At 44.3% G+C, this 27,140-nt stretch overlaps 1 protein-coding gene across 7 annotated transcripts; it reads right to left on the bottom strand.

Moving 5' to 3' along the window:
• Positions 1 to 750: 750 nt before the first annotated feature.
• Positions 751 to 26,697, bottom strand: RCN1 (reticulocalbin 1). Of its 7 annotated transcripts, none has more exons than XM_039536354.1 (7): positions 26,590 to 26,697; positions 25,552 to 25,787; positions 14,162 to 14,355; positions 9,498 to 9,676; positions 8,706 to 8,766; positions 3,067 to 3,266; positions 751 to 1,343 (listed from the first exon to the last, which is right to left on the bottom strand). In XM_039536354.1, exons 2-7 carry the CDS (start codon positions 25,776 to 25,778, stop codon positions 1,236 to 1,238), a joined length of 969 nt encoding a protein of 322 aa, XP_039392288.1. In that variant the 5' UTR covers positions 25,779 to 25,787; positions 26,590 to 26,697; the 3' UTR covers positions 751 to 1,235. The 7 variants fall into 7 exon arrangements, with proteins under 7 accessions (XP_039392288.1, XP_039392289.1, XP_039392285.1 ...); XM_039536355.1 differs by having other exon boundaries at positions 26,632 to 26,697; XM_039536351.1 differs by having other exon boundaries at positions 25,552 to 25,779; positions 26,632 to 26,669.
• Positions 26,698 to 27,140: the final 443 nt, after the last annotated feature.

The following is a 27,140-nucleotide window of genomic DNA, read 5'->3' as shown; positions in this document are numbered from 1 at the left end:
ACTTCCCCCTCCCACATGACTCCTCTATTAACATTTCTGCATGTTCATAGTATCAAAAAGAACGTCATGGTTTTATTGTGCATGTCAACTCAGTACAGGGGCTAAAAAACCCACACACGTATCTATAAAAAAAGAACAGCTCATATTATACAGTAAAAAATGCAGCCATATGGAAGGTTTACTGTTCTGAAGGAAAACCATCCACCTAGGGTACAATTTGGTGATATGTGTGTATATATACAAACCAGCACTTTAAACCACATGCATCCCTGATGCAGCACAGAAGAGAACAGAAGGCCCATAATCTCAAGAAGGGTCCAGAGGGTAGATGTCTCATTTCTTTTCCACGTGACATGAATGAGTCAGCAAAGGCCCTACATAGTAAAAGTGGAGTGTGTCACTCATACAAAGTGTGGGATGAGTTGGAAAACAGGTCCATGTGCCATAATTCTGCTCAGGAAACAGCATAACCAACAGCCCACCAACCATCCCATATTACCTCTGCTGTTAGTAGTAGTAATTGTCAACATGGACTCTATTGTCCTCATCAAAGAACACCCTTGGAGTGACAGCCAGTGTGACAGATGTGCTACTTCTGATTAGTGAAAGGGAACTGGGGGCAGTGAGTAGTTGTAGGTGTTGCTCTCAAATGGTTAAGATCCATAGGGCTAGTGCACATGCCTGTATTCCAAGAGGTCTTATTCATTCAGCATCTCTGGACCCAACCAGGAGGAAAGACTACAGCATGGGGGAAAAAAGGTGATGGCTCTTATCAGGTAAGATCTCTCCTTTACATGGGAAAGGGAGAATATGGTTCTAAATTCTTAGTTACTATTTTAAAAAAAAACGAAACACTAAACTTGGAATCTGTTTAAACATTCAATAAGTTTCTTCCTGATCAAAACTGCATTTCCCTACAGGAAAAACAACGGCATTTAAAGAAAATATGAAAAACTTCTCATGAGCCTAAGATCTAAGTCTTAGACATTCATTCCCAAAGTGATACTGCAATCTATTCAGAACAGTGAGGGTTTTTTTTTAAATAAAATCATAGTGACTAGCTCTTGCATTTAATGGTGCAGAGTAAGAGGCTATTTCTACCCCGTTTCTGAGGTAATAAGCTGCTATGTTAAAAACATATTGGTGCAAGTTATTCAGCTGGAAAAAAACCACAGTGACGTCATTAATGTGGTTAGAAACTGAACAGTCTGTGGCACACTGAATTGTAAAAAATATCATAGTTCGTCATGATTTTTTGTGAGATCTTCCCCATAATTGGTAGCTTGGCTGCCAACAAACATGTTCCAGTTCTCTAGAATCTCCTCTTTGGTTAACTTTTGATCCTGGGAGGGGGGAAAAAAATTAAGTCTCTATTAGAACATTTTAAATACCAGGTAAAAGAAACATCAGTACAGGTTTCCGAGATGCCCAGTAGGAGAAAATTCTCCAAAGAGGCTGCAGACAGTGGGTGAAATGCTGGCCCCTAGTGGAAGTCAATGGCATAATCCCATTGATTTCACTAAGGGTAGAGGTGCAAGCTTGCAATTACACCCCTGTCCCTGCCACTTGGCACAAGCAGCGCTGCAACTTGGCTCTGGCGCGCGCTGGCCGTACACACAGGTCTGTTTGGGGGCAAGGGTTGCAGCGCTGGTTGCAGCTGCAGGTCTCATGTGGACACTCACTCACAGCTGCTTGGCATTGGCCTCCAGTATAAAGAGTATCCCAGAATGCTTTTTTAATTATTATTTTTGTTTTTTTGTTATTGCCTCTCTTTGTTTTTTTGTCAATTCGGGCTCTGGCTCGCATGTGCACGGCACCGGGAACAAACATAGCCCTGTGTGCTTGTCATTAATCTGTAACTACTGTTAAAAATGAAATGAGATAACCCCCTGCAGGGGGAGTGTTTGTTTTGAGAGAGGAGGGGGGAGGGGGGGAGGGAGGGGGGGGCAGGTTGATTGCAGTTGTTTGTTGTTAAGTAGGGGGGGGGAAATTTTGGGAAAATTTTCTTTTTCCAAAATCAACAAATCCTCTCTCTCTCTCTCTCTCCCCCGTCCTGTCCCCCCCCCCCCCCCCTTTTGAAAAGCTTGCTTGCTGCCACTGCTGCTGCTGGATAGCTGCCCATATCCATCCACTCCCAACAGCGCTGCAAATGCTGCATGGCCACACTGCAGCGCTAGCTGTAGCTGTGTGCACACACACACCAGCGGCTGGCCTGCACTGCTGCGCCACCAGCGCTGCAACTACCAGCGCTGCAGATTTGTAAGTGTAGCCATACCCTAAGGTCTGCATTTCACTCATAGTATTTCATAATTAACTGATTCCTACACAGAACTTTCAGCAGTAGGAGTGTGGCGCTCGTCTACTTGTGCAACCTCACCTATGTTTTTAACTTTTCTTTTTTTATTATTAATATGGAAAATATTTTGTCTGTTTGGTTTTGGTGATGATGATCACCTACATTTAACAACGGAAGTGAAATCCTTCTAAAGTCAGCTCTGTATAAGGGTGTCTTGATCTTCCAAACTCCAGCAGTGAAGCATCAGCAGGGTTGGAGAGAGGGGAAAAATCCTGCTGAGCAATGGCTCCTATCCAGGTGCTGCTGAATTATTAGTCCCCATCATAGTGGAGGCAGAAGGGATGGGCCAGACTTTAAGCTGCAAATCTGTCTTATTTCTTATAGTCTTCTATTTTTCTCTCTCCTATTTATCTCTTAGTTCAGTTTAATACATAAATGTCCATGCCCCCTTTGAAAAGAGAAAAATCTCTGTTTCAATTTTTGGGTATAGGGACATAGGTTGGGAAGCTCTCTAACACTAGGACAGCCAATGGGCCTACCTGAGTTCATAGTTATTTTATCAGCTATTTCTTGTGGTTTCTTACTTTTATCAACTCAAATTTATTTTGTTGCAGTAAGGCACTAGTAAAACCATTTTTATCATCTGAAGCTCTACTCAGACTGTACTAATAAGAAAAGTCATTAAGAATCATCTCTTGCTGGCTGACACTAAAGGGAACCAGTTAAACTCTTAATCTAACATTTATGAAATATACCAGAGCAATGAGTACCTTGTCTACGTCCGATTCATAGACTAAGTGCCTGGCTTCAGCTTGTGCGTGATCATAGTCTTGTGGGAGAATCCAGTGCTGAATCTCCTCTTTATCCAACTTCCCATCCTTGTTTATATCTCGAAAATCTGAAAACTGCTCACGTTCAGTAATTACCCAGTCAGGTTCAGGTCCACCTTCCTCATGTGAAAACATATCAGCTAGAGGGGAAACAAAGGTTTCAAAGTCCTATTTAGCTTGCAAATTAGGCACAAAATGAAGACAGGCTAGTAGTAGAAATATCACAGTAATAGCTTGCACAGAGGTACTGTATGTTGTGTGGGGCAGGGCATAGGTGGAAAAGGAATGGGCACATGGATATGCACCTTGCTTTGCTCAAATGGCTTCACTATTGTTAGTTTTAGCCATTCTAAGATCACCCTTTTAGGATGCCAGAGCAATGCCACTTAAGTTAATGGGCAGTCCCAGGTGTAACTGAAAAGCAAATTGGCCCCGAATGTCTTCACCCAGTGATTTTTTTTACCCAGGTTACAAGCATGTGGTGATGTACCGCTCTTTCGGGATCCTCTCTTAATCTGCACTCATGCTCTTTCAAGATGAGCTCAGATGTACTAGGGAAAGAGGAGAGGACCCACAGCTGCACTGCATCTTGTCCCTGCCAGCAAGTGTCTTTGTCAATAACATCAGAATCCAACCAGAGAGTGGATGAGGGAATAAAAGGCACAGGAAAAACTTAAGGAAACAAAAATCTGCTAAATGGAACTGGATGGCTTTTGTCCTGCTTTTATGGAAGTCTCTGTGTGAGAGAAATACAGCTGAGTAGATATGTTCCTTTTTTAACCCTGGACTACTGAACAAACTTCAGCAAACTCCGCTGGAAGGTAAGGGGCTGCACTATACTAGGAAAAGATCAGAAGAGTTGTGATGCAGCATGAGTTGATATACATCAGAGAGATACCTACTGTGCAGAAACTACACCTTATGGACATGATACAGCCCACTCATCGGCGACCTGGGCTAGGGAAACAACTTGTGATAGACAGTGGATGATCAGTTCTGTTGCTCATTGCCCTGGTCCTCCCATCAGGACTCGCACACCAATCAACTCCCCTTCTCAGCGAGGCTCGTTCTTTCCCACCCCCAACCTCTACTGTCCTGTTTAAAACTGAAACCTATTTTTTGGCCTCTGCTCGCAGCCCAATATGGTTTTGGTTGTCAAGATTATTCACATGGTTCTAGGTCAGGCTAAGCTTGAGGCCAGCTCCATCCATGGGATGTGCAGATGCAACCCTCTTGAAGATTTGGTCCAAAATTAGCAATAAAAACCACATGCATGTACTGTACTAGGCTGGATTCTCCACTGCCGTAAGTGGGTGTAGTTCCCATGACTAATAGAACTGTGTATGCCCATTTTAGTGAGAATGTGGCCCATTCTATCTAGGTGTTGTAACATGATTGGGAATTTTTAGTTTCTAAACTTTCTTGGGACCTGATCCAAAGTCTAATGAAGTCAATGGAGAAGGGCTAGTGCCTTCAATTGACTTTAGATTGGGCCCTTGATGTGGGGGGAAAACAAGCTGTGCAATGTCTGTGCGGGATTTATTTTTTTTAATCTACACAAAGCCAAAATGTGGGTATGACGTACTGTAGCCATTGTTTAAAGCAAAAAAAATTGCTGCTCTATTTAGTCTAATCAAAGCACATGAGATAATTTAGGCACAAATTTTCTCAACTGTTGAAGAAAACTTCAAGAACCACGCAAGGTTACTCTTTATTTTATTTTTCAATAAGTGCAGGCAAACAAGAGTTACATTGTTTATCTGAAGCAACTGACACGTCCCGTCAATTTGATTTTATCATCTTTGCCAATGTGAGGTGGTCGTGACAAGAACATTCTATGCTCCTATCTATAGAAGACGAGAGGAACCAGCATTCAGATGGTAACGAATGTTGACAACTACCTTGTAATTATATGTAGGTAGTGTCACTGAATAAACTTAAATTACCGGGGAAATTATGCTGCTCTGTTATTTCTGCCATACAAAAGCATTCACATCTTAAGGCTAAATATAATTTCAAGGAATAGAACCTCATATGATTAATTAAGGTGTAGATATTGTTCCTGATTGTATGTGATGAAGTGATCTTTACAGTAGCATTAGAAACAAAAAGATTTTATCTGAGTTTGGTCCAATGCTTTTATGGTGCGAATTTCCTGATTAAAAAAAAAAATCAATCACAAAGGGGCAGAGTGAGACAGTAGCTTCAGTGTCAGCATGACCTTTCACAAGTGTAACACACACATCCTGTACTGCTGAGCCCCTGTCTTATGCTGCCACTGTGCCTTCCTGGCTCTGAGAGCAAGAGAGCAAACAAAAACCCCGTGTGCCTGAATTTTGACCAAAATAACTTGCAGGAATAGACCTGCAGTTTACATTTCCCATTCTGCTCCCTTTGTGCCACTAGTGTGGTGCATGACTAAGCTTTAATACAGGTATTTCACAACTTCTGAGTGCTTGCCTTTGCAAACTTAATGTCCTGGTAATGGTTTATTTTTAATGCCAGTTCGTAAGTTTAAAAAAAGTCAAAACTGAACAACCAAAAATTCCATCCTGTGGAGTCATCCTAAACCCCACACATGCATCATCAGCAGCATTGGGATCTTTGGAGCTACACCACTGTCCTCCACTTGAGCTAACAGAATTGATAGTAGTGCTGTTAGGCGATTAAAAAATTAATCGTGATTAATCGCACCATTAAATTTGATTAATCGCGCTGTTAAAAATAATAGAATACCTATTTTTATTACAAATATTTGCACTGTAAAAAACAAAAGAAATAGTATTTTTCAATTCACCTCATACAAGTACTGTAGTGCAATCTCTATCGTGGAAGTTGAACTTACAAATGTAGAATTATGTACAACAAAATAACTGCATTCAAAAATAAAACAATGTAAAACTTCAGAGCCTACAAGTCCACTCTCTCCTACTTCTTGTTCAGTCAATCACTCAGACAAACACGTTTGTTTACAATTGCAGGAGATAATGCTGCCTGCTTCTTGTTTACAATGTCACCTGAAAGTGACAACAGGTGTTCGTATGATGGCACTGTTGTAGCCAGCGTCACAAGATATTTATGTGCCAGATGCGCTAAAGATTTGTATGTCCCTTCATGCTTCGACCACTATTTGAAAGGACGTGTCCAGGGTGATGATGGGTTCTGCTAGATAACGATCCGAAGCAGTGCGGGCCGATGCATGTTCACTTTCATCATCTGAGTCAGATACCACCAGCAGAAGGTTCAGTTTCTTTTTTTGGTGGTTCAGGTTCTGTAATTTCCACATTAGAGTGTTGCTCTTATAAGACTCTGAAAGCATGCTCCACACCTCGTCCCTCTCAGATTTTGGAAGGCACTTCAGATTCTTAAACCTTGGATCAAGTGATGTAGCTATCTTTAGAAATCTCACATTGGTACCTTCTTTGCATTTTGTCAAAATTGCAGTGAAAGTGCTCGTAAAACGAACATGTGCTGACTGGGTCATCATCCGAGACTGCTCTAACATGAAATATATTGCAGAATGTGGGTAAAACAGAGCAGGAGACATACCATTCTCCTTCAAGGAATTCAGTCAAAAATTAATTATTTTTTTTTTTTAAACAAGTGTCATCAGCATGGAAGCACGTCCTCTGGAATGGTGGCTGAAGCATGAAGACGCATATGAATCGTTAGCATATCTGGCATGTAAATACCTTACAATACCGGCTACAAAAGTGCCATGAGAACACCTGTTCTCACTTTCTGGTGACATTGTAAATAAGATGCGGGCAATATTATCTCCCGTAAATGTAAATAAATGTTTTTGTCTTAGTGATTGGCTGAACAAGAAGTAGGACTGAGTGGACTTGTAGGCGCTAAAGTTTTACACTGTTTTGCTTTTGGAGTGCAGTTATGTAACAAATCTACATTTGTAAATTGCATTTTCAGGATAAAGAGATCGCACTACAGTACTTGTATGAGGTGAATTGAAAAATACTATTTAATTTTGTTTATATTATTTTATTACAAATATTTGCACTGTAAAAATGGTAAAGTGAGCACTATACACTTTGTAGTCTGTGTTGTAACTGAAATCAATATATTTGAAAAAGTAGAAAAACATCCACAAATATTTAATACATTTCAATTGGTATTCTATTGCTTTACAGTACAATTAAAACTACGATTAATCGCGATTAATCTTTTTGAGTTAATTGCGTGAGTTAACTGAGATTAATCGACAGCCCTGATTGGTAGCAGTAGAAGGCTGTTATCTTATATGGACCGGCCACTAGAAAGGATGGAGAGGCCCATTTTGTCAGTGGGTTTCACAGCTATTTTCTAGACAGCAAAGGAAGGATGAGACTCAGACATAAAGGGTTCGATTCTGGGTTCTGTAAGGGAGTGTTTTCTAATGGTTATAGGCTCTTCTGCCCCTACCTCCTCCCCAGCTTCTGCCGCTGTTTCCCTGCTGCCAGTCCCCAACCCTCACTCCTGGCCTTCCCCAGCTCCTACTCCTGTTCCCCTCCCTGTCTCCTTCCTCTGCTTCTGCCCCTTACCCAACTCTTGCCAGGACCTCCTACCTCCAACAATCCCCAATCTGCTTGTATCCTCCCCACCTCCAGCTCCTGCTCTCTCCACCACACACATTTTTCCATTCCTGTCTCACTGAGCATTTTGTTCTTATCCCACCTCTGCTCCTGCTCCAATCCACTTCCCTCCCAAATGTCAACCCCTCCCTTGCCTATGCACTCTGCCTCCTCCCCTTCACGGTCCCTCTGCACTCGAGCCAGGCTCCTCCATGCTGCCTGGGTTCCATCAGGGGAAGCATTGACATCACAGCAGGGAGCCCCGGCTCTTAGGAGGAGTAACATATCCCCAGCTCCTGCAGCAGAAGGTTGGACCATGAGCACTCACTATGGGGATCGCACCTGAACGGAACTGCGTGAAGATGAAGCATGGTCAGCGCAGATGGAATCTTCAGAGAATTTAGTTGCCAAATGCTAACAAGACCAAGCATATGGGAACTGTGATTTTTTTTCAGAAACTTACAATTTAGCCTTATTTTCACAGGCACTGCAAAAGGCACATCCCTGATGAGAGGGTGACGCTTTCCACCCCTCCCTCACCAAATTTTAAGTCTTCACTCCAAAACATGAAAGGACTAGAGCTTCACAAGGAAACAGGTAATTATTTTTTTTTTTTAAACATGGGAGAAACAACATTTTCTTCTAACCTTTTTCTTGGAAATGACTGAACCATTTTACCTGACTTCCCCAGGGGGGGAAAAAAAAAAAAAAAAGACTTTTAGGCAGACATCGGGCATGGGGAAAAAAATCAGCCCTCACCTTTTAAGTTTGCCAAAGTTGTAAGAAACTAAAAACAGAGTCTTATAAATGGAAAGCATTAGGCAGACTTTGCACTACATGCCTAAAATTGACAAACTTTTTGGTTTTCTTTGTTTAAAATGACTGAGTACAGGCATGGAGGTGTGATACAAGTGTTGACTTAGATTTGAGATGAGATGGACTGGTGGAGTGGAGATTTCTAAAGTACTTGTGCTAAATATTAAGGCGAGTCAACCCCATTCTAGCACTTACCAATGTACTCATCTTGATCCACAAAACCATCCTCGTTTTTGTCTATGTCCTCCAGTGTTTCCTGGAAAACATTTTTTTTGTCAAAATGATCAAGAAATTACCAAAAATTCCAATAACTCTCTTTATTAGTAGGTACCACTTCTCAAAATTATCAAAACTGAAATCCTAAGGGAAATCCTGAGTTACTGTACCATGTTTGGCTTTCCTCACTGCCCTTTTGGAAGATTTCACATTTGGGAGATGGCCTGCTCTTGTATTCCTGGTGCACAGAAATCTTGACACTGACCAACTCCAATGTGAGTTTTGTATTCAAAGGAACGCCCAGATCTCCTGTCAGAGTAAAGAAATTCCATGCATATGAATGGATTTGGCCACTTTGCTGTTGAACTATCTAGGTGGCACCTATCACTCTTGTATCCAGACACCAACTCCAAGTTTTAAGTAAGGGCTTGTCTATATACAAACTTTCATCAACACATCTAAATCAGATTCTGTTCACAACTCCTGCTATTCCGGTGAAAGTTGGTGCCATGGATACTTTTATTTCCCCCCTTTTTAAAAAAAAAACTCTAAACTGAAATAGGACTCTTACTTATTAATTTCACTGCAAGTCTGTGTGTAGACGAGCCCTAAAAGAAGTGAATTCCATGAAGCACTTTCCTTTCTGTTCCCGAGCTGGCTACTACTTATGTGCAAGCCTGTTTCTAAAATCCTGAACTGAAAGTTTAGGGAAGTGCATCAAGGCTCAGAGGAATAAAAGCAAAGGAATTCAACTGGTTTTACTCTACTTACTAAGACGACAATGTCTTTCATATGCTCAAACTCCTCCGGATGAAGAAAGGCAGTGAACTCCTCACGAGTGGCAGTTGAGTCTCCATCCAGGTCTGCAGTTTTGAATCGCCTTTCATCCCTGGGCAGCATTTTTTTAAAACTGTGTTGATCAGTCGCATCTTGAAATTCTTCTGGATTTTCTAGAAATTAATTAGACAGAATCTCAGAAGTGCGTATCTCTGAAAATATTGCTGCATTGTCACCATACAATACTGCAATGATAGTGTATAGAAAAAGCTGCTGAAATACTTAGATCCTGTAGATTCTAAAATTACAATAGTTCATTGTCAGGATGGTTGCTAAAGTGTCAGGATTTCCCTTGTGAAATCTTAAATTCATGGCCAGCCATTAAAGCGTGTTTGTGATCACAGGACTTGTGCTTACGAATGACTGGCTCAGTTTAGTAGTAATTGTGGTCTACAGGTGGGCAAGGGAATTTACCATAAACTAAGAAATTAAGGTCCTCGAACAACCACTGTTGTTTAGATCCAGTTTATCTACATATCTGCTGAGTCTTGTACAGAGCTTTAGACTCTTGCTGTATAGGGCTGATGAGGTAGTTAAGAGTCTGTATCCCAGCTTGTAGGAGGGAGATGTTTGTTCTGGTTTTTTTCCTGGTTTTGGACATGATCTTGTTGCATAGAATATACAGGATTTAGAGAAGTAGATTCCTCTGTTTAGCAGGGGATGGTGCTGCCACCTTTGCCCCTTCCAGCTGAAAGTGCGCCTTTACGGCGTTTAGGGTCCCAATTCAAATCCCAGGGAAGTCATTCTGGGTGGATCTGTTGACCCAGAAGCTTTTATCACTCGGTCTTTATCTCTTAAGTCTGTGTCACATAAGAGTCCCCAGTGCAGGTTACTGCAAGCACGTTTTGATTTGATAACATTTTTCAATCATGGGAATTGATTTCTGTTTACTCTATGCTTATGACTAGGAGAAATCCTTTATGTCTGGGCAAAGCAGCTTCAGGACTGTGATAAGCACAAAATTAACCGTGTCCTTGTGTTCCTGCACAAAGATTTTTTGCCCAAGTCTGATTGTGTAAGGATTCCACTGATCTTTTTAAGGTAATTAACGACATGTGAGCAGTTTAGAAAAGCTCACTTTTCTTTTTTGGTTTGGTTTGGTTTTTTTAAAAGAAAAGCATTATCTAATATCTCTAAAAAGAAATCATAAAGATTTTATATTGCAAATCTCAGCCAACCAGCATCACAGTGATGAATGCAGTATAAAATGGTTAGCTAGATGAAACTGCTGATTGGCCTGCAAAAAATCCTTACCATCTCCAATTCCTACATCATGAATAAGGCTACGATTTGGTCACGGAGGTCGCAGAATCTGTGACTTCAGTACGCAGTGGCTGGGAGCTGTATGGTACCCCCACCTCCCCTGGTAGCTGAGAGCTATGGGGTACCCCTGCCACCCAGAAACAACAAAACTGAAGAGAATAGGGAGTTCTGGTTTCAGAAACTGGCAGACTCGCTAATGTTTATCTAGCAGCTACCTCTCTCCTAGGTGGAACCTAAAAAATATTTTTGTTTAAAACAATGAGATTTAAACTCAGTGGTATGAAACGAATGAGAATTCTAGAAAAACAGCATCACTAAACTAATTAAAGATCTTGAAAAACCAATTTCAAAATATCAGAGGGGTAGCCGTGTTAGTCTGGATCTGTAAAAGCAGCAAAGAATCCTGTGGCACCTTACAGACTAACAGACGTTTTGGAGCATGAGCTTTCGTGGGTGAATACCCACTTCGTCAGATGCAAGTAGTGGAAATTTCCCAGGGCAGGTATATATATGCAAGCAAGAAGCAAGCTAGAGATAATGAGGTTAGTTCAATCAGGGAGGATGAGGCCCTGTTCTAGCAGTTGAGGTGTGAAAACCAAGGGAGGAGAAACTGGTTCTGTAGTTGGCAAGCCATTCACATAGCAGAGGGGCATTGCTGGCATATGATGGCGTATATTACATTGGTGGACGTGCAGGTGTTGTCTCCTCGCCCACAGACAACCTGAAGCATATTCTCACCAGTAACTGCACACCACACCATAGTAACTCTAGCTCAGGAACCAATCCATGCAACAAATCTCGATGCCAACTCTGCCCACATATCTACACCAGCGACACCATCACAGGACCTAACCAGATCAGCCACACCATCACCGGTTCATTCACCTGCACGTCCACCAATGTAATATACGCCATCATATGCCAGCAATGCCCCTCTGCTATGTACATCGGCCAAACTGGACAGTCTCTACGGAAAAGGATAAATTGACACAAATCAGATTTTAGGAATGGCAATATACAAAAACCTGTAGGAGAACACTTCAACCTCCCTGGCCACACAATAGCAGATCTTAAGGTGGCCATCCTGCAGCAAAAAAACTTCAGGACCAGACTTCAAAGAGAAATTGCTGAGCTTCAGTTCATCTTCAAATTTGACACCATCAGCTCAGGATTAAACAAAGACTGTGAATGGCTTGCCAACTACAGAACCAGTTTCTCCTCCCTTGGTTTTCACACCTCAACTGCTAGAACAGGGCCTCATCCTCCCTGATTGAACTAACCTCGTTATCTCTAGCTTGCTTCTTGCTTGCATATATATAGCTGCCCCTGGAAATTTCCACTACTTGCATCCGATGAAGTGGCTATTCACCCACGAAAGCTCATGCTCCAAAACGTCTGTTAGTCTATAAGGTGCCACAGGATTCTTTGCTGCTTTTACAATTTCAAAATGAAGGCCTTTATAGACTCATCTGATTTTTAAATAACTACTTTGGGAAATGGTTTTGTGAATTTTAATTGTGCATTAAAACAAGATTAAGTTATATCTGCCGCTCTCCAAAGCCTGGCTCTCGCACACGGTGAAATGTGTGTGTAGAAAGTCAGCACAAAACTGGGCACATCCTGAGTCTCACTTATACCCTCAAAATGGGATCAAAGTGGTGCATAAGAATTGTGCTGACCCTCTGCACAGACATGAATTTCATCCAGTCATGTAGAGCAGTGTGAGGTGGCCTTTGAGTTTGTAGGAGGCCTTTTCCTCCAGAATGAAAGTCAGTATGTTGACATATACTTCAATCAATACCTTCGTTCAAGTGCTTTGGGTCTCTCTGATTACAACTTGTTGGGAATATTTTGCTAGCTCGGCAGATGGTAGTGTGGGAAGCTTGAGATGTTTAGGTTTTTAGGTTGGGTTAATTAGTTTAATTGTTTAGTGTTGTTTTAGTTGGAAGTTGGCTAACTAACTTCTCTCTAATAAATAATAAATTAATATATTATAGAAAGCTGTCTAGGATGGATGTACCTATGAAGTTAGTGCAGTTTTTTTGTGTTTTTTGTTAAATTGCTGCTTTTTGCTGCTTTTTAAGAGTATAAAGATGTATGCTGGAGAGAAATAAATGACTCTGTTACCAATCATACTGACTGTTGAACATGTGTCCACGCCCGCATGAGGTGCACTGAGGTGCAACAACTTGCCCTAATTAAAGAACCTTCAGATGGTCTCCTTTGATCACATCTGAAAGCTGTACTTTTTTTAATAAGATGTGCAGTAGAATATTCCAGTTGTAGCTTATTTAACCTTGTGTCATCAGTGATTAACTTTATTTCTTGTGTAACCATTTTTAAAACATACATATGCAGTTTTCATTTTAAAATAATTAAATGCAGAGGGGGTTCGCTTTTTTCCAGAGTGAATTCAGTGCTTATGAAAGAGCTTGGGCTTATGGCCCTGGTGGGAACTGGAGTATCAATAGTAGCAGCACAAGTTTCTTCACCCCACCCAAATACGTATCAGCCACATGCTGGAGGGTCCACATCCATCTTGGAGGGAGAAGAGAACCATAATTCATTCAGGGCCTGGCTTCAATGGGCTTTGGATCAGGCCCTTAATCCAAAGTCTTGCTGTTGAAATTGCAAACAGAAGTGCTGGTTTCAATGGTGGACACTTGCCCAATAAGAACTGGATCGAGACGCTCTGACCCCTTATGCCATCCAATTTCTGTACATGAAACACACTAAAACTCAACTGTTGCCATATCAAGCACATCAGATTAAATCTTCCATGGGGACAAAAGAAAAGAATCACATCTTTCAAATATATTTTCAAATAAATGTTGCTTTTTAGGGGGGTTTCATTTATAATTGATCATAATCTGTGGCATGTTCTGACAGAATAATTACATTCTATTTAGACCTTACATAAATGTTTAGCATCCAAACCAAAACTTCAGAGAAACAATGCAGCAAATACTTACTGGGTAGTCTCAACATATTTCTTTTGAAAGAATGGTTTAAAAACAACAACACAGTTCCCTTAGTTTACTAAGAGAAGCAGAGGCTTTTAACTTAGCTTTGAAATTTTATTCACTTATTCTTCTCCTCCTGAAATCCCTATGCATAGAGGTGACCATGGTACAGATTGGCTATATTTTTCAAATGCACAACTGAGGAACTTTTGATCTTTGAACTATGTTAATTTTACAATTTCATATAAGACTAGATTCTCCTAAGAGAGTTAGGTGCCTGTGTCCAGTGATTTTGATAGACATGAAATTTCAGTCTCCCTAATGGTTCTTTGAAAATTCCAGCCTAAAATGTTGCCTTTTGACTAATCTTACCTAGATAATAACCATACGTGGCTTGTTTGTATTCTTCCCAGGATATTTTGTTATCTTTGTTTACATCATAATCTCTCCAGACTTTAGCCACATTTTCATAGATGTAGCGTTTCTGCACTCGCTTAATCCAGTTTTTCAGTTCCTCTGTTGTGACGTAGCCGTCTTTGTTGTTATCTATTCTATCAACAATTTTCCTGCAAAGAGAGACATTTTTAAGAGCTGGTAAAAAGAAATAAAATGCACATGCCTCTCCAGCTTTGCTAATCTACATGAGACCCTGACTGTGCCTGCTCTCTCTCCACAAAGAGTAACTCTTCATTTAACATTGTAGTTATGTTCCTGAAAAATGCAATTTTAAGTGAAACGATGTTAAGCGAATTCAATTTCCCCATAAGAATTAATGTAAATAGAGGGGGTTAGGTTCCAGGGCAGCTTCCCCTACTCTGCAAGCACCAGAGGCGTAGGATTCAACCTTCAGCCCGCCCACTCCACTCCTTCCCCCAAGCCCCCACCCTTGACCCACCTCCCTCCCCCTTTCCTTCGCTCACTGCGTCCTGGCTCCTCCTCTCTCCCTCCCCTCCCTTCTAAACACCAAGCCAGCTGATTGCCACGTAGGGGAGGGAGGGGGGAGGTGCGCCGAGTCCTCACTCCTCCCCCTTACCTTCTGTCCAGGGCAAGCAGCTGGCTTGCCGCATTCAGGAGGGAGGGGGAGCCTGTGTGCCAAGTCCTCGCTCCTCTCCCCTCCCTCCTGCCTCCAAAATGCCACAAGCCAGCTGATTGCTGCTGGCAGGAGAGGGAGTGGAAGTGCGCCAAGTCCTCGCTCCTCCCACCTCCCTCCTGCCCAGGGCAATCAGCTGGCTTGCGGCAGTTTGGAAGCAGGAGGGAGGGGGAAGGAGCGAGGACTCGGCCCGCAGGCTCCCCTTCCCTCCCCGCCTCCCGAACGTGGCAAGCCAGCTGATTGCCCCGGGCAGGAGGGCAGCGGGAGGAGCAAGGACTTGGCGCACCTCCACTCCCTCCCCTGCCTCCTGATGGCAGCAATCAGCTGGCTTGCAGTGTTTTGGAGGGGGGGGGGGGGAGAGCAAGGACTTGGCGTGCAGGCTCCGCCTCCCTCCCAAACGCAGCAAGCCAGCTGATTGCCCTGGGCAGAAGGGAGGGGGGAGGAGCAAGGACTTGGCGCACCTCCCTCTCCCTCCCGAATACCGCAAGCCAGCTGATTACTGCCGGCAGGAGACAGAAGGGAGGGGGAGCCTGCGCGCTGAGTCCTCACTCCTCCCCCCTCCCTTCTGCCTCAAAACACCACAAGCCAGCTGATTGCCACGGGCAGGAAGAGGAGGGGGAAGGTGCTGAGCCGCAGAGCTTGCCAGCGGGTGGGAGGCGCTGGGGGGAGGGGGCCGTAGGAAGGCTGCCAGCTGTGGAGAAAGCAGGCAGCCAAACAATGTAAGAGTGGAGCATTGCACAGCTTTAAATGAGTATGCTCCCTATAATTCATCAGCAACGTAACAACGTTAAGTGGGACGACTTTAAGTGAGGAGTTACTGTACCAGCCAAAGCTGCAGAGAGATGCTCTATAACAAAGGCCTGGTCTACACTGCGGGAGGAGGGGGAAATCGATCTAAGTTACACAACTTCAGCTACATGAATAACGTAGCTGAAGTGGATGTAATTAGATCGACTTACCGTGGTGTCTTCACCTACTCTTGAAATTAGGTTAATTCAGAGTCACTGAAGTCTCAGCTGCTAGGTGCAGCCAGATTGGCTTTATTTAATTCAGCCACCACCAAGCAATATAAAAGACCCAACAGAATTATCTAGTCTTCATTGACCCACAATGAGTTCAACCTAAGTGAGTTGGCTGACATTGTGTTCAGTGAAGACTAGATGATTCTGTAGGATCTTTTATGGAGAAAAGGATGGGTGAGTCTTCCCCCGTAACTGCTCCTTCCACCTAGGGCAGCAAATTGCTCTCCATCGAAAGCAGTGTTCTTTTGTGAGCTGCTTTAGTTCAATACCAAGTACGGGTTTTACTTAATTTTCAGCAATGATGCGTTTGATCTGCTATCGTCATTGGATTTGTAGCACATTACATCTTTACAGATCTCATTACAGACACAGGGTACAGACACAGGCAGAGTCTGCCTTCTGCATTCATAACCAAGACTTTTCTGAAGGGGAGGGGGAAAGAAGTGCTGCTAAATTTCACCTGAGAAATAAAAAAAGAACAAGCTACCTGATTGGCCAGCCTTTTTCTTTTTGTATGTACCCCTCAGTGAATATCCCCTGAAAGTCTGACACCACAATGGGACATATTCATCACTGGAGTTGTCCCACAATGAATTTAACCTAAGTGAGTTGGCTGACATTTCGGTCTATTGTTAAATGCTAAAAGTAACTGAAATGTTTCTGCCAGAGGCCTAGGAAATATTTTACCCTATTGTTCTTTTTAACACTTCCTCGGTATCTCCAGAACTGGTCAGAGCCAAGAGCTGTGCTGCTTGTAGTCAGCACTGTTTATTTTTCCCTCAAGTGCAGTCTTCTATTTTTCTAGCTTAATTGTATCTCTGCCATGATCTATATGACTTATGGCTGCTTCCCACTAAAATGAGGGTGGGTAAGAAACAAAGTCTTATGTCTTTTTAAGGATGATGTGGCAAGAGAGCAATAGCCTTCTGACTGCTTTGCAATGCAGCTAAAATTCATTCTTCAATCACAAAAGTCGTAGTGTCCCCATTTAAAGTGGCTAATTCTTTAACAAAGTGAAAATTCAGAGAAGGTTTCACAGCCACAAGGCTACAAAACCAAAACTATACACAATACTCATTAAGCTGTCCCCACAAGCCCACAGAACTAAAAACCTTTCTCCCAAGGCTAAAGGGCCTGCTGCACCAAACCTCATATACTCCCAGCAACTTCAGTGGGACTATGTTCAATACAAGCACTTAGGGAACATCCTGCCGCCAGCTCTCTAGCAGTGAAATCAGTTCAATTCTGTTGCACAAAGGGAGGGCAAATCCGGACGGACACACAGAGGGTGCACAGAACCTACAGGTGCAGAACCTTGCACTACATATGGTAGCGGGGATATTTGGAGACGGGTGAAAGTAACTTAAAGGACTTACCGGTACTCCGGAGTCCTTAGGAGGGGGAAGGGCCTCTACCAGAAGAGGCGGGGCCTTTAAATACCCAGCACTTTAAATCAGGATTTAAAGGGCCCAGGGCTGGGGCTGTGGTAGCAGCAGCTGGAAGACCTGGGCCCTTTAAATCACCCTCGGAGCTACCAGCTGCAGAGGTGGCTGGGAGCCACGGGGGTGATTTAAAGGGCCCGGGGCTCCACCTGCTGCTACCACAGCAGAGCCCTGGGCACTTTAAATCACCATCAGAGGGGGCCCGACCTCTGGCGGAGCTTTAAAGGGCCCAGGACTCCAATGCAATAGCAGTAGCTGGGAGCCCCTGGCCCTTTAAATCACCGCCAGAGCCCCGCAGCTGCTACCCCAGGGCTCCAGCAGCAGGGCTTGGGTGGCGATTTAAAGGGCCCCGGAAGGTAGTGACAGTGGGAGCCCCAAGCCCTTTTAATCGCCACCTGAGCCGCACTGCCAGAGCCCCGGGGTAGCAGTGGCAGCCAGGGGCTCGGGCTGCTGCTACCACCCCGGGCCCTTTAAATAGTCCCTAGAGCTCTGGGGTAGCGGCAGCGGTGCTCTGGCAGCAAATTAAAGGGCCCAGGGCTGTAGCGGTGGCCGCGCCCCTGGCCCTTTAAATCACTGCCAGAGTCCCACCGCCGCTACCCCAGGGCTCCGGCAGGCTCCAGGGATGATTTAAAGTGCCCGGGGCAGTAGCGGCTACCGAAGCTCCAGACCCTTTAACTCATCCCCAGAGCCCTGGGGAGGCGGTGGTGGGGCTCCCGCGGCTATTTTAAGGGCCGGGGCGGTACCGGCTGCTGCAGCCCCAGACCCTTTAAATAGCCACCGGAGCCCCGCCGCCGCTACCCTAGGCCTCCGGGGATGATTTAAAGGGCCCGGGGCGGTAGCTGCAGCAGGCACCTGGGCCCTTTAAATCGCCACCCGAGCCCCCTGCTTCCCCAGGGCTCTGGCGAAAATTTAAAGGGCCCAGGGCTCTAGCCACTGCTGGGAGCCCCAGGCCCTTTACATTGCTGCCAGGGGAAGCTGATCCGCCCCAGTACGGCGCACCGGCTCTTGCCAGTACTCCGTACCGGGGCATACCGGCTTACTTTCACCTCTGTTTGGAGATGAAACAAGGATGGGCCAGACAACTCACAGCTACAATGTAAGCTGGAAGGGGAGGGATTCTGAACTTCAGCCTTTTCTGCTTATGCCTAGTTGCTGGGTTGGGTGTCACTGCTGGCTTCTGGACTGGGTCTGATGCACAGCAGCAAGATTTGCCACATTGGGCCCATATATGGTGCCAGAAGCTCAACAAGCATCTTGCTACCAATAAACAGACCTGAATGTCTAATTACCCTAGCATCAGACTGCACAGCAGCTTTATCACTGGGCTGGCCTGGAAGGCCTACATGACTCTACAGCTTTTGTGTTTGTTTGGGTTTTTTGTCAGGAAGATTTCTCTTCGCTAGTAGATGAGCCTAAGTTTAGAGTATATTAGTCAACTCTCTTTTGCGTGACAGCAACAGCAGAACATGGCTTTCTTAGGCCATGTCTACAATACAGTCACTACAGCAGCACAGCTGCAGTGCAGCAGATATGCTGCTGTAGTGCCAGTATTGTAGACACATCCTACAGTGACAGAAGGAGTTTTTCTGTCACTGTAGTTAATCCCCCTCCCCAAGGCACTAGCTAGGTCAGTGGAAGAATTCTTCCATCAAGATCATGCTGTCTACACCAGAGGTTAGGTTGGCTTAACTATGGCACTCGGTGTTGTGAATTTTTCACACCTCTGAGTGCCAGAGCTGTATCAATCTAACTTTTAAGTGTAGACCAGGCCTAAGTGTTTCCATTATAAATCAGCCGTATAAAACGGACTTTGTTATGTTTATACTCATCTCATTTGTGTGAGAATTACTTATTAAAGAAGCTGCACTCAGTTTGTTTAGAGTTGGGTCATGAATATTCTTATGCTGAATTAAAAGTATTTCCCGGACAATGGCTTTAAAAATAATGTTTTAAATTAAATCTGTCCTCCTCCTTAAAGCCAACAGCTTGCCGAAAAGTGATACCATTTGTGACCAAAGCTCCTGGGGATCATAGCATTAAAAAGCATAGGGTACTTTCTGTCCTGATTTAATAAGCTTCTTTTTAATACTTAAAGTTCCTCTTCTGTTGTAAAAGTTATTTTAATCAAAAGTGTGAAAAGCAGCAAAAGGCCTAAAAATGCCCAATCGAGTTAGAAGCTTTATTTGCACAGTTTGTGTCCTGTGATGTGTTTTCCACTTTGAGACTGTTCAAAATGCTGGTAAGCATAATCCTGGAGGAATTCTGTGCCCAAAAATGAAAAATTCTGTGCACAATATTTTAAAATTCTGCAAAATTCTACACATTTTATTTGTCAAAATAATGTAATATTATCATGCAAGTTTCAATTATTTTGGTAAAGTATTTAAACTACAACACAATGGATGAAGCATGGGAATGGGGAGCACTGGAGGAAATCCCCAAGCCCCCTTTGTCTAATAGTAATGTAGCTAGGTTTGACCCTTTATTTCTAGTTGTTAGTCAACAAACATATGCAGCCATGTGCTCAGTGTTACATAATAGGCAACTGAAGAGCAAGTGAGGGCTGGGGAATCAAAATCACAATTTATATTGGCTACAGACCATCTCCAGAAAGGCAAGTACCAAACAGCTCATGGAGCACATTTTGATAGGAATTTTTTTTCAGTCCAAAAATTTAGACCAGTTCTAATCACTAAAGCACCATAAGCATTTATAAGGCCATCCTGTCCTTTATGCCACTCTGGCAACATAAAGAAGCCTTAAAACTTTCACACCTGTTTTATACTTCATTTTTATAATTCATAAAGACAATGAGAGCAATTCATTAAGCAGGCAGGCTGCTACATTCTGCTCTGCCCCATGCCTACCTCCTCAGAAACACCCCAAAGCCCTGCCTCTCCATGCCAAGCATGCTGAAATAACAAGCAAGAGGGACAAAGTGTCTCTCTCCCTTTCACACGCACGACTGCCCAGCCCTCCCACCCCCCATCCCAGTGGTGATTTACGTCTTTACCGGCTGCTCCGGGTGCCCGAACCAACCAGCCTGTGCTGCCAGAGAGCGGCACATGACTGCTTTTGTGGGCTTCCCTTTGCTTCCCCACCAGAAGTCATTTTCTGTGGGGAAGCAAAGAAATCTGCGGGGAACGTGAATTCTGCGCATACACCGTGACACAGAATTCCCCCAGGAGTGTAAGCAAAACCACTTCAGGATTCTTTTAAGAAACATAGAATAAACCCATTTCTCAGAAATGCCATATCAGGCCAAATGTTCCCTTAAGTATGTGACACACATTAGTTATATTAAAGATTATATTGTACTGAATCAGAAGGCATTGTACTTCACACAACCCATCAATCAAAATGCAAAACTATGCCTCTGTAATTATAGCTGAAGTTGGAGCCCTAGAGATTAGCTTACAGTCCATTTCTCCTTTATGCATATTACTCTCATATAGAGTGATGCAAATGCATATGAGAATTTACTGTGAATTCTCCCATCATGGGGAAAGAGTTTGAACCCCACAAAAGGGGGCCAGGAGTCCATCTACCAAACCTCCAGCTACCCAAAGTGAACTGGGGGCAAGCAGCAGTTAGTCTGTCAGCAGATGAGTTGGGGAGAGATTTGTTTTGATAGTAAAAATGCAGTAGATGTTTTCCTTATCAGAGAGTACTCAAATTCTGCTTGGACAGGAAGTCACAAACCAGCCTGCCCCAGAGCAGTCTGAAATTTGAGATACCAAGGCTGATTTTTTTTCTTTAAATATTGTACAGACTATTGGATGCTGTCAAAGAAAGGCAGCTGCAGGATCAAATTAAAGTAATGGTTAACGATCAACAACACTAGGGAAATCAAAGAGCAATGGGTGTGTCTGATTCTCAAAGTGAGAACAGTAGAGATTTGCAAAGGCATTGCAACACCGTCCATTTTAAAGAACCCAAAAAGTACATAACTAGGGAGGAGGAGGTGGAGAAAGGAAAAGATGGTTCAAACATATCTGTATTAAGTATTCCTGTATTTCCATATCTAATTCATGGATGTTTAAACTGTGGAACTTCCTCTTTCGAGGCCGCACTCAGTTCTGGATTGAGCTTTCAAAACCCAGGCAGTATGGACAGTAGACAGGAGAAGCATGTTGGAAGCTGTCCTACCTTAGGTGATATTTAGTCATTGAGCAACACTCCAGTACACTTCCTTGTTCCTCAGATCTGTGTCCAAGGGGACAATCAAAGGGAGAGGTGTAATATCCTAACTAAAGCTCAGTTTAAAATGGACAAAATATGAACCATGTGTGCCAGAGACGAGAGTTCAGGTCCTGAGTTTAGTGCTGTGCTAGCTTTTTATTAGTCATAAGTGAATATGACTCAGTGTTAGGAATGTAATCCTGTATAGGACCAGAATAACTGAAAGAGTGCCTGCTGCCCTGCATCCCAGTATCATTTGGTGATGCTGAACTTCGAGTGTAATCGAGAAAGGGTCTTCTTCATCCGGGGAACCACAACTCTGGATTCATAGATTCCAAGGCCAGGAAGGACCTTTGTGATCATCTAGTCCAGTGGTTCCCAAACTGGGGTTTGTGAACACCTGGGGGTTTGTAAAATGTTACAGGGGGTTCTCAGGGAAAAATTCCCTAATGGCAGACAGAGCTGTCCCTAGGGACCCCAGCAGCAAGGGGCCAGCAGCCCCTGGACTTCCAAGAGCTAAGCAAGCATATATATTACACTGAGATTTAAACTTCAAGACTCCTTATAAGAAATGGAAAGGGAGGTGGATATTTTTTGCTGTTTTTTAAATTAAATAGGCAGCTAGTATTGTTTTTAAAATTATTATGAAGAACAAGTTTAAGCTTTGTTGTAATGTGCGTTGCTTGCCTGGACTGCTCAAGCCCTGAATGCTTGTGTAGGAGAAACTACTTGAGTTGGCTTCTTAAATATCTTCATGCTGTTTCACATCTGATACTCCTTGATGAAACATAGGAGACTTGTTTTATAACAGGCTTATTCAACGTGATACAAGCTACAAAAGTGAGATCTTGGAAGAATGTTGCCATTTTCATAATGTAATAAAAATACTGTAATGATAAATAATTAATAATAGTGTGTAATAAGCATGTCATAAAAACAAATTTTATATTTCCAAGATCACTGCTTTCATAATTTATACTAAGGTAAAGGAGAAAATACCTGGAAATACTCATTTTTAGGAGGGGGCTCGTGAGACTTGACATTTTGTTGAAAGGGCTTCACAGGCTGTTAAAGTTTGGGAACTACTGATCTAGTCTGATCTCCTGTATAACACAGACCATAAACTCCCCCTGAGAAATGCCTAGTGCAGATCTTCTAGAAAAACCTCCAAACTTGATTTTGAAATTGCCAGTGATGGAGAATCCACCATGACCAGTGATAAATTATCCCCTCAATCTTCACCACAATGCATTGGCAGTATTTCTGTGAGAGAGTCTGAAGAGCTCTGTGTATCCTGTTTAGTATGCTATTTATTGTAGGGTTGGTTTAGTGTGTTTATCCATGTGTCTGTCTGTATCTCCTCTACATGATTCATGGGGTGAAAACTGAAATAACTGAAAATTAAATTTCACTTTGTGCTGATTTAGAATATTAAATAAAATTTACTGCATACTATTTATATACAATTACATGGAGCTCCTGCTTCCTTCCATAGAAATAGTAAAGCCTGTCTGCACAAGAAAGCTGTACCTGTTATATCTGTACTTCTATTCCCATATGGAAGGTGAATAAATATACTGGTGTAAGGCACCAATATATAACTTAATACCAATAATTATACTGGTATAACTTTCAAGTGTAGCTCAGGCCAAAAAGTGATTCCAGTTTAAACTAAGAAGGCCTAAGATGTTTGTATATCGTATGTGAATCAGAGAGACGGTTTGCTTTTTTACGTTGGGAGTGCTGAGTTTGCTAATTCCAGACCTTTCAATAATTTGGACAAGTTACCCATTTATGCTAATTATGTTTTAAATATTTTTGTTACAGCACCTATTACTATTATTACTTGTATTTCAGTATCACTCAATAGGATCACAGACCCACTGTGCTTAGTACTACATGAGACAGTCTTTACTCCAAAGAGCTTACACTCACAGCTGAAATAAGATGCAATGAGTAAGGATAACAAATAATGCAAGGGAAGGGAGAGGCAGGCTGAGGCTAATAGTAATGCTGTCATATGGTTCTACAAGATAGCTCAGGGCACAACTTGAGGCTTACAAAGAATATGAAAATATTTTTCCTTTACGAAATCAATAAAACCAGCTCTCTTCAACTGCCATTAAACCTACCCGTCCTATAGATGTCACAACAGAAGTGGGTCTTAAGGAGAGATCAGAAGGATGAGAAGGTGATGGACTAGATCAGGGAGGATGTCCCAAGAATAAGTGGCAACGTGGAAGAAAGAACAGGCACACTGTGGGAGAGGTGGACAAAGCTACCATAGTTAGCAAGGGGAGAGGACAACATTATAAGTAAGGCTGTGAGTCTGTCACGGAAGTCATGGATTCCATGACTTTCTGGGATCTCCATGACTTTTGCAGCAGCCGGAGCGACTGACCCCAGGGCCACCCGAGCAGCTCAGGCGGCTCCCAGGCCAGCCGCCCTGGCCGCTGCTGGGGCAGTCTTGGCCTCCCTGACCCCCACCCCCACAAGCACCAGCAGTGGTCTCGGGCTGTGTGCTCCCCCCTCCACGCACCAGTGGCTGCCCCAGGCTGTGTGCTGCCACCCCCCGAGCACCAGCAGAAGTCCCAGGCTGCACACCGCAGCTGCCGCCTCCTCCTCCCCCGTCCCCGAGCACCAGCAGCACCCCCAGGCCACCCTCTGCCCCAGAGCACCAGCGGCGCCCCCCCACCCCCGAGCACCCAAGATTTAGTCAGGCGTATATAGTGCAAGTCATGGACAGGTCATGGGCCCTAAATTTTTGTTTACTGCCTGTGACCTGTCCATGACTTTTACTAAAAATAACTCATGACTAAATCTTAGCCTTAATTGTAAGTCATGAACAGGCAAGTTGTAAAGGGTAGCAAAAGTGAGGACAGGAAGCTTAGATGTGTGATGCTAGCAGAGAGTTGCAAAGTGAGGACTGACAGGGTAAGAGCAATAGGCCAGCAGGGTGACTTTAACAGCTGCATTTTAAATGGACTGGACAAGGCTGAGCTGGTGCAGAGGGAGTTGCAAGCAGTGCACTCAGGTGATGGGAGAAGGAATGCTTGAATGCTATGGTCTCAGTATGGTGCTGCATATAGCTAGCCTCAACTGGAGGAAGAAGAGCTTCAGTGCAAGGCCAGAGAAGTTGGATGAGAGAAAGAGAAGAGATAATTTAAACAGAGGGAGTGAAACTAAGCCTTGAGTTTTCAGCATTTGTTTGTAAAATCAGTTTGGGCTGTGGGAGGAGAGGCAGAGGTCAAACAAATGTCACCCTGTAAAGTTCAATTTTGCCAGGCAACTTTTCCCACAAGTCCCCTGTGAGTGGACGGGCAATGCTCTGAAGTGACTAGCGCCACTGGAGATCGGCCCGAGAAAGCTGGGAGTCAGTAAACCTCCCCAGAGATCTCTTGCTATGGAGAAATTTGCAAGCGCTGCATAATGCCTGCGGCACTTGAGTTAATTCTCACTCCTGACCACTGCCACACAACCCTTCACGCCTGGCCTTAGCTCGGGTCCCGGGAGCAAAGTTTCCGTTATAAAAACACAAAGCGGGACTGAAACTTTTGTCTCTGAGGCTTCTTCCCGGCTCTTTTTCTGCAGAAATAATCCTTTCCCTACTATGCAGTGATGCAAGGGGACCTCCCCTCTGCCACGTTATCAGCGCTTGATGGGGCGGGGGACACGCCTCCTCTGTCCTCTCTCCCCCTGCTGCAGTGAGTGAGGCTCCGAGGCTGGGAAAGCCTATATTCCCTCACATTAGGGGCTGTTGCAACATAGGTGTAAAGCCACAGAAATCAAGGGCATTTCCCTCTCCAGTAAAAGCTCGTGTAGTTTCAAGGGCTCGCGCTCAGCCAGCCTACAATTACAGAAGCACTTTCAGGTTCTTGCTAGTGCAACGCCCTATTATTATTTCGATACGCTCATTTCACTTCCACTTGTTTAAAAAAAGTTATGCATTAAACTACTGCGGCAGGGTCCCTGTAATGCATCTCCTTAGCGAGGCCGTTCCCTTCCACTCCTAGGAGCCCATCTTACCCTAGCTTCTCTTTGCTTTCTTCTGGGGTGAGCTGATCGAAAGTCTTGGCTTCCTCCTTGCCCAGAAAAGCCTCATGGTCATACTGGAAGCTTTGGTTATCTTCGTGCAGCTGGTCGCTGAGCGGAGGGTCTGGATGAACGACCCTCTCCTTCCTGAGAGTGGGTTTGCTGAGTGACCCTCCTGTGCAAAGCAGCAGCACGAAACAGCAAGCAGCCTGGAAGCCCATTCTCTGGTCCTAGCCAGGCGGGATCCGCCACAGCGCGGGGGAAAGAAAGGGAGAGAAAAGTGCTACATGAGTTTGTTACAAATAAGGAATCAGGGGAGAAGAAATGTCAACTTATGACACATGGATCAAGTCATCCAACGTGCAGCATCACCTCCAAAAGCACCCGCACGCGTGGGACCTCTAGCACCGGTCCCTACATGCAGCAGCTGAGCCTGGTACCTTTCAGCTCCCAGGCACACACACACTCACGCTCCCCACATCTGGACAGACAGCCAGCGGCACCCCTTGCCACATACCAGCTGTTGCTGAGAGTCTATCGCCCAGGCAACCCTGGGAATGCAGCTGCAAGTTGCAAATGACCCACTGCAGGCTTGTGATCACAAGCCCCTCAGCCTTCCTCCCCAACCAGTCACGTGAGAGGTTGCAAGGCAAGGTTGCTCTGTCCCCCGATGTTACAGCGCTTGCTATTGGGCAGGGGAGGCTGTGTGCCTGCGGGAGGGGGCTGGATCGCCACGTTTGCAGGGCGGCTCGGGTTTCCCCAGCGAGGCTGCAAAGAGCGCTGGATTTGAGCTGCAGGGTGTAAGGTTTCCGCTGGGGAGTTCCCGGCTCCAGACTAGGCACAGCTCAGTTGCTCTGCACAAAACAGAGGAAGTTTAGCACACGGGGGTGGCTTTTAAAACTTGTTCTCACTCACCCAACACTCTAAAGTTTGCAGCCCCACAGTGACACCCGAAAGCGAACGAGAGGTCAGCGGGATTGTTGTGTGACCCCGGCAAGCTGACGAAGATGAGAGCTAATTGCAGAGCCTCACGGAGAGCAACGGGAACCTTCCCTGCTGCCTTGCAGCTCGTACCGCAACTGTACGTTGTCACCCCGCAAATCTCGCCAATCTGCAGGGCGAGCCCTCATTTGGGATCAGTTTAAAGCAGGTGAAGCCTTTTGCTGTGCATTGAAGGGAGGTTTAAATTCTCAGGCTGAGTCAGCCGCCCGGCTGATTCCTCTGGCTGCTGCAGGAGTTAATGTTCTCTGCAGCTCGTCCCGGGCCTGCTTCTGCGAGGCATTGATTACCGGCGAGTCTGGAGCTCTCTCCTGGGGTGGTGTGACAAACAACCCAGCACCACAGAGTAGGGCTGGGCTGTTTCATCTTGTATTTATTACTGTGCCTTTACCGTGTACATCAAATAAATAAAAGTCCTGGCCATTATTTTCCTTTCCTGTCACTTTAACCCCGTTGCACCCTCCCTCCCCATTCATTTGAATCTGTCCGCTGCTAAACCCATTTTCAACTCATCAACTTCAACCTTCTTGTCTCCATTTTCCAAGCCCTGCCCTGCTCCTTCGCCCCATTTAATTTAATGTCGC

This window comes from Mauremys reevesii, linkage group 4 (genome assembly GCF_016161935.1).
Source record: "Mauremys reevesii isolate NIE-2019 linkage group 4, ASM1616193v1, whole genome shotgun sequence".
NCBI lineage: Eukaryota > Metazoa > Chordata > Testudines > Geoemydidae > Mauremys > Mauremys reevesii.
This window is presented reverse-complemented; position numbering and strand designations above follow the sequence as displayed.

Coding starts and splice junctions, on each gene's coding strand:
- RCN1 (XM_039536354.1), bottom strand. CDS start 25,778: ATGGGCTTCCAGGCTGCTTGCTGTTTCGTGCTGCTGCTTTGCACAGGA. Junction 14,356..25,551: donor GAAAGCAAAGAGAAGCTAGG/GTAAGATGGGCT, acceptor CTCTCTTTGCAG/GAAAATTGTTGATAGAATAG. Junction 3,267..8,705: donor GGATCAAGATGAGTACATTG/GTAAGTGCTAGA, acceptor TTTCCCCTCTAG/CTGATATGTTTTCACATGAG.